The 7,575-nt window shown below is 44.2% G+C and overlaps 1 protein-coding gene across 2 annotated transcripts; it reads left to right on the forward strand.

Moving 5' to 3' along the window:
- The first annotated feature begins 950 nt into the window (after nt 1-950).
- LOC136428209 (fibrinogen- and Ig-binding protein-like) lies at nt 951-7,087 on the forward strand. 2 transcript variants are annotated; one of them, XM_066417550.1, is made up of 4 exons: nt 951-1,169; nt 3,459-4,478; nt 5,739-5,939; nt 6,496-7,087. In XM_066417550.1, exons 2-4 carry the CDS (start codon nt 3,555-3,557, stop codon nt 6,712-6,714), a joined length of 1,344 nt encoding a protein of 447 aa, XP_066273647.1. In that variant the 5' UTR covers nt 951-1,169; nt 3,459-3,554; the 3' UTR covers nt 6,715-7,087. The 2 variants fall into 2 exon arrangements, with proteins under 2 accessions (XP_066273647.1, XP_066273648.1); XM_066417551.1 differs by having other exon boundaries at nt 951-1,157.
- The last annotated feature ends 488 nt before the right edge of the window (nt 7,088-7,575 follow it).

Below are 7,575 nucleotides of genomic sequence, written 5' to 3' on the forward strand. Positions count from 1 at the left end.
GAACTCAGGCGTTCGATTGTCTGATATGTCTCAAGTAGATCCGACCTCTCGGGACTGATAGTAGGCCATAAATTGTAATTTACCAAAATAGGTCAAGTAAGACATAATTGGCCAGAGGTGGTGACCGTCTGAGAAAGCCCCAATTCGCCCCTCATTCATTTATATTCAACAACGTAGTCTGGTAACAGGTAGAAGTTTGCTAGCGTCTACCAGGCTCCTAAAGTGGCAAACTGTTCTTCTCGGTCGGTTAACTCCTGTGGCGTTTTATCTGTCTATTTGGCCAATTTCTACTCTTTACAGCCACCTCTGTAGCCTGGTAGAGGCTAGAAGTTTGCCCCATGTACAGTTGTATATTAGCCAAAGTGAAAGCTGCATTTTGAGTAAGTTCTGATATTAAAAATCGTCGTATACACATAGTTGACGGGAAAATCACATATTTCTAGCTAAAGCTTGTACATGTACACACAATTCTGATATGCTTTTTTCGATATGGGTAAAAATGTAAAACTATCACTTAGGCCTTTGAAAGAGAATCTTCAACACGTAAGTTTGGAATGAAAAAAGGGAGAAAAGTCCCTGGAGTAATCAACCAAGAGCTGTGGTAAATCAATCTGTTCTGTAATAAACAAAGACATTTACATTATTGAGGAAAGGACGACCCCTCGTAATTATCATGTTTAGGCGCTTCTTATTCATGCACTAGAATTATGAGTCATTATCCTTCAGCGTCCTTTACTTAAGCTTTCAGTATACTAAGTTTGGAGTAGCCCTAAAATCACCAGCATTTCATACACTGCATGATTTATTCATCATTTATTTAATGTGCTTAATATGGTATTGACAACTGAGAGTGCGTTTCCATATCGCGCCATTGTATTTAGAGTGCATGTAATGTACACCGACCCGTTGCCAGGGACGACGGACGCTTTGCTTTCAGGCGGTGAAACCGGATGAGCGGGTGGTTGGACAGGTGGGCAGGAAGGCGGGGAGAGAAGGAACACGGACCGTCTGAGTCAACAGGCCACGGCGGTGCACCCCGACTCGTCCTAACGTAGCTTTCTTCTCTATACCTCAAGGCTGAGATCTTTAGAAGGCTGTTTCGACAGTTTCTAATGAGTTGGATGCGTGGGAGAGAGAGCTGATATCGGCTGCAACAGGTGAGAACAAAGGTGGGTTCCGCGCACCTTTCCCCACGGTCACGCACCGTGACTGGTACATTAGGATTGTTGTGTTGTTAAGTAAATCAGACATTGTCCAACCACTGGTCGGTTGTCTTAGGAGATCGCACCTTATTTTGACTCGATGCGCCCTGACTATGGGAAAGTTTGTAGATATACACGCCTATTTCTAAGATTCAAGACGAAAACATCGCTTGTCCACCACCTTGACACGGCATGTTACCCCTACCAAGGAAAACAAACTTCAAATTCCTCTTCATCCACCACCATGTTAGAGATTGTTGATTTTGTACCGCCTATTGTTGCCACCCAAACGTCTGGAAGGGTAGGATGGTCTCTTAGAGTGGAACACAATAAGCAGAAGATTACAGGGACGCAGTCCGTAAAGCCGACATAGTCTTCCAGGTCGCCTGCAATCCTGCATGACAACAATTTTTAACGACTTGTTTCCACCAGGGTCATCTCTATTTACCTTAGAGTCTTGTCCTGTGTTTTTCTATGACAGCGTCCCTTGGACCGTCTTTGCTGAAAACAAAAGTCATGATGACAAGTTAAGTGTTTGTTATTTCTAAAAGGCGCAGAACAAGACCGATAAGTGATTTGAAAGTGCCATTATATCAAGAGTTGAGTTGTCAAAACACATTAAGACAACAGAGTTTACATAGTGGCAAGCGTCATTTCACTTTCGCTGATCTTCTATAATACCACATGAGTCATGCGGACTTTATGTGAAATCTAGCCAAAGACGACCCTGTCATCTGACGTGCATAATGGCTTGAGGTGAAACCATTTATCATCGAGAATAAAATGTGGTAGATTTACGATGTTTATTGAACTTGAACCAGCAAGTGTAAGGCTAGGGTGTGCCCTTTCCTTTCATCCCATGCGTTTACATGGTAACTATTGCGTGACAACATATCTTAACGCTTATTCCCCAGTTTAAAACTGACCGAGTCTTTCTAGACGGCGTTGTTTTTTCGTGTGTTCACTTGCAAGTTGTTGGATGGTACCTTTTGGTCACTACAACTACTACGACGATAATAAACCTCTTATAAAGAAAGTAAACAAACGGTAGATTCACCGGTGCGCAAAATGCACAATACGTTCTGCAATGCTACACCTATTTACCATCGCCGGTGGTATTGTCACTTCGGCTGGTACGATGTCAGGAACGCACGGTAGGATGCTACGGTTCACCGAGAGATGTGGTCCGTTTCAACAAGGGGGGCTGCTCTATTGTCCCACCCTTCGTCATAAGGTCCCAGCGGTCAAGTTTAACATATTATGTAAGCTATAGGGTAGGTTGAGGGGTACAATCGACCAGTGTTATATGAGATATGCTTATTCAATGCTATTATCAAGACCGCTATAGAAATTATTGGTAGAGGTATATATTGATATCACTAAAAGCTAAAGGAAATAGATACGCCAATTTTAGCAAGATATTGTTTAAGTCAGAACATGTTCGATTCTAGCCTTCTTGGCGTTTATTCTTTGGGGGGGGATGATTCGTGATTTTCAACATGGGCTAATAACTTTGTGCTATTTTAGCTGTCTGGTATGGTCATAACAACGCTGTGCCGTACATAATGTGTTCTATGGACACACCTTCTTCTGTGACTGAAGGTTGCTATGTACTTTCACAGGGGTGTGGCGAAAGTTGCTAAACGTTCTACAGAGGGAAATTATATGAGCTCAAATATTTTCTCGTCTCCCTTGACGAACTATTCAAGTACCACCACCGGTGTTCGGTGTTATCACACTAATTTGTATCCTTGATTGCCCGAATTACTCTTAGCTTACCGCGGCCGGGTGTGATTCTGGGGTTTATTTTCTGACGGACTTTATTCCTATAGCGCGGGCACTGGACAACACTGGAGTGTTTGTTAAGGTCCAACAGGCAGCACTGTGTTATCTACCTGTCGTTTGCTTACCTCTACCGTAAAGTACTGACATGGATCGATTGTCGGGAAATCCACTCTAGCTTTGTATACTCTCCGGGATCCGTCACGTTACAAAATGTGCACATGCCTGTGTTGTAGCGACGGGAGGGGGGAGAATAAGCACGTAACATTTGTGTCGCGGCCATTTCTACAACGCGGGTAGAGTGACATGGCGGTGTTTAGACAACCTACTCTGTACGCCGGGTCCTTACACTGACAGCGGCTCACCTGGGGTCAGCTGTCACAGGTACGAATGTGTGAATAAGGGTGGCTGACATTATCGTACGACATGTTTGTTTAATCTGACGACTGATACACTCCGTTTGTGTTCGTGCAGAACATGACACGGACCAGACATGGCGGGGGTGAAGAACAACGCCGTCTCGACGCTTTGGTCGCCACTTGAAACTTCACCTGACGATGTACAACTGACATGAATCGTCTTCTAGGGGATGCTTTGACCTCTGGAACCAAGATGGCGGCCTCCGGAGGCGTCGAGTACAAACCCAAATCGAAGTCGTTCGACTATCAGATGTGTAAGAAGGTGGCCGAACTGACACAGGTCGTGCACATGTTGTTCACACGCTGTCATCAGAGGGAAGTGGAGATAGACGCGCTCAAACATGCGTACGAAGAAGAAATCACCAACGTACTTGAGGACGCCAAGGCCCGGATAGCCAGACTAGAACAGGCTCTGGACATCATGAAGCGGCGGGACGCTTCGGACGCCAACAGAGAGGCCAGCAAGGTTAGAGAGGAGCTTTTAAAACAATTAAAAGAGCAAGAAGAGGCTTATGAAAAGAAGCTCAAGGAACGTGACTCGCAAATAGAGGACGAGAAAATGGAAAACACGAGATTATCAGCTCTTTTGAAACAGTCTGAGACAGAGCTGGCCAAGTTACGGGAAGGAAAAACAAACGAGAGCTCAGCCAGAAGTAAGGAGCTTGAAGAGCTGAGAGCGGAAATCACTCAACTACAAGACCTAAAAAGTGAGTTAACTGAAAATCTGGAAGGCAGTGAGGCCATTATCGGAGACTTAAGCAAGCAATTGGAGGCAATAGTTGAAGAGCACACAACGCGGACAAAAGAGTTAGAGGACATTAAAGAAAGCCTTTTGGAAACACAGCAAATAAAGGACAAGCTGTACACAAAGAATAAGCAGTTGGAAAAGGAGATTGAGAGACTGAGGAGTCAGCTGGGTAAGCGGGTGACACGGGAGAGCAGCGGTGCCCAGGGGACTGGCCGCACGGACACTGCCCAGTCTGTCCGCAGGCCGGACACTTCGCAGTCCGTCAGAAGACCGGACACCTCACAGTCCACTAGATCCACCTGTTCACCATCCAGGGTCACCTTCTGGGTAAGTCTTGTGATTGTTATGGACCTCTCTAGCATAAAACGCTGAAAGATGATGCTGTATATGTACACGTACAGTGTAAAATGCAGTCTAGTAGAGATAAGCCTTGTTCGTGAGGAGTGTTACAAAATGCCATGAGTAGTTTGCATCAGGCTATGTTGGAATACAAGGTGGTCATGTGTTTAGATATCTTATGTCCATCGGTTCCAACCCCATCAAGTGTAAAGATAAAACACCCAATTCGACAATCAACAATCCCGACCGAGGAATAATACAAATCTGGCTCGAGATTATTTATCTATTTCAAACTGTACCGAAACTCTCCAAACTTGAGAAGTCTTACGTCGATGAAGGTTAGACATATGAGATACACAATACTAGAGTTCCACGACCTCATACCTTCGCCAAACGATTTTAACCTTTTTGACTGACGTATCAGGAGTGTTTCTCATGAATTATGAATCATACCAGTTGATCTTCTTCACCCAAATCTAATCATTTCCTACTCTCATCAAGACCTACCCACCTACCAAATATCAAGACAATCCATCGTAGCCTTCTCAAGTTATGCTGGTCTTTACAAACATACATACATACATACATACATACATACATACATACATACATACAAACGCTACCCTCTGCATAACCTTCTCGGCGAAGGTAACAAGAAGTACTCGATGTCAAGCAATTGGGTAAGTTTTGTACACGGCCGATTGTTCGTTTACAAAACAAATATCCAGTTGCCTGAGTAATGCTAATGTCACATTTCCAAACCGGGGCCCGGCCGGGCTGTTTGCGGGAAAGAAAATTATACAATTCATATTAAGTATATATAAAAATGGTGCTCATGATTAATTTTTGCAACTTTTCTGTGTTTTGTTGTCTTTTATATCATACTTGTCGTTCACGCAAACTGACCGGCCGGGCCCCGCATTGGGAATTATGACCTAAGCATTACGTATGCATTGTGTTGTGTTGTGTTGTGTTGAGAAATCGATATCTTTATAAATATAACTCTTTTTATATATGTTGGTCAATCTCAGCGGATTGATAATCACTAGCTATAATACTGTCTTTCCAGTCTTGGAGTTGAACTGAACATTTCAGGGTTTTATGTTAGTTTGTGATGTGAAGCATTTTATTCCCTAGGTTGCAAGTAAGTTTAGATTCTCTCTTGTATTACATGTTTCATCAATGCATAGTAAGGTGCTCCCTGTGTCATCCTCAGCATCACATGTTTGTTCTCCTCTTCCTCCTCAGGACCAGCGATGTGAGGTTGACCGACTGAGGGACGAGGTGGAAAGGTATCGGCTCGAACTTATCAACAGGGAGGGGAATTTTAACCGCACGTTCTCGGAGTTCCAGCCGGTGTACGTGGATCCCCGCTCCGCTGCCAGGCATCGCAGCGACTCGCCAGCGACCCTCAGGATCCGGAGTTCTCACCAGAGGAGAGATACCCAGGTAAACTCATGTTCACACATTCAGGAACTTTGCTCCCGACCTGGATCGGCACTGGGTCGGGAGTAGTCTTGAATCTTTGCCATTCTAGCTCCTGTTCGCTCCTCGCATCCGAGCAGCAGAATATGGCTTTCCCGAAAAAATTGCTGACACGGCTTTTTCTATTCAAGTTCATCCTAGCTTATCCCATCCTCATCTTGAGGGACGGGGACTATGGTAGCTTCCAGCACAAGCTTTTTTCTATTCCGTAACCCTTGACAGGTGCTATTTCAAGAAACTTGAGTAACAAAAGACTGTAAATGTTTTGTCAAATTGCGAAGGCCTTGCCAAGTATAGTTGTAAATGATTGGGACAATTGTGTAAACTCTCAATACAGTGGTGTTTGTAATGAAAAAAGCTCCTCCAAACGTACTGCTAAGTTCCCAAATGTGACACTAAGTTTATAGTGGAGTATTCCTATTTTGACAGATCTGTCCTGGAAATTAAAATGAAAAAATCGATATACTGACACGCTAAGGATATTAATAATCAATTTCTATTTCCTTCTTGTGTTTTTCAGCGGCATAACGGGTACCATGACAGACCCAACACGGTTCACAGCAGTCAGCGCCTGCCGTTTTTCTCGCTGCAGCCCGAGGACCAGAACGGCAGCGCCGCCTCGCGGAGTTATCCGGGACTGTCCCAAATCAGACATCAAGTAGCCGCGCCAAAGACAAGACCACTTGGCTATAAACTTCTTACGGGCAAAGTTATCTCGGACGTTATGACGACAGACTGAATGATGATATTGAGAAAGTGATTTTATGATACATTGAAAGATCTTAAAACATTCGATACAATACTAATTACGACTAGACCTGTAACGCATCCCTAGACTATCGATTTTCAAACGGTAATATTTTTTACATGCTGGTGAATTCGCACATAGAATAATCAGTTCTCTAATAATATCTGGTGCACGGGGTAAAGGATTGTAAGGCACAGTTGATAGTACAAACTATGTATAATAGCGATGCGTGGCGTCAATTTAAATCTTCTATTTTCAAAGAACACAAGTCTGAGAGGAGCGACGCCTAGCGTTTTTGGTATGAAGGGCATGATGCTGCGTATGGTGTCATAGTATGGCGTGCAATAAAATTCTTTGTTTATGACATAGTGCGTATTCACTCAAGGGTGCTTTGGAATTTAAGTAGGAGGCATCTGTATGAGGAGAGGAACGTAAAAGCGTCGTAAGACAAGTACAGAAAGCCAGCCTCACAGTTAAGCTCAAGCCGTTAACTAGGAGACCCCGATTCAATCCCGGGTTGGGGACATCTCGGTTGGGGCTGCACCCGTCTTTCGGAACGGACGTAAAACGGAGGTCCCATGTTCAAGCTAGGAGGTTCCTCGAGCACGTTAAAGGGAAGGGCTAGCACCTCCTCCCTGTAAAATATACCCTGCTACTGAAACAGCAAGGAAACTTGCTGCCCAATATGCCACTAAACTCTACAAGGTCCTCAACGAACGAATATGCATCCTGCCAGGACCCGGGTGTCCCTTCAATACAGACCTTCTATGTTGCTATAGCTATCAATCCTCATATGTAAACGATTCTAACCCGGGATTATGTAATGACTTCCATTTGACATGAGACAAAGCC

Source organism: Branchiostoma lanceolatum, chromosome 2 (genome assembly GCF_035083965.1).
Source record: "Branchiostoma lanceolatum isolate klBraLanc5 chromosome 2, klBraLanc5.hap2, whole genome shotgun sequence".
Lineage (NCBI taxonomy): Eukaryota > Metazoa > Chordata > Leptocardii > Amphioxiformes > Branchiostomatidae > Branchiostoma > Branchiostoma lanceolatum.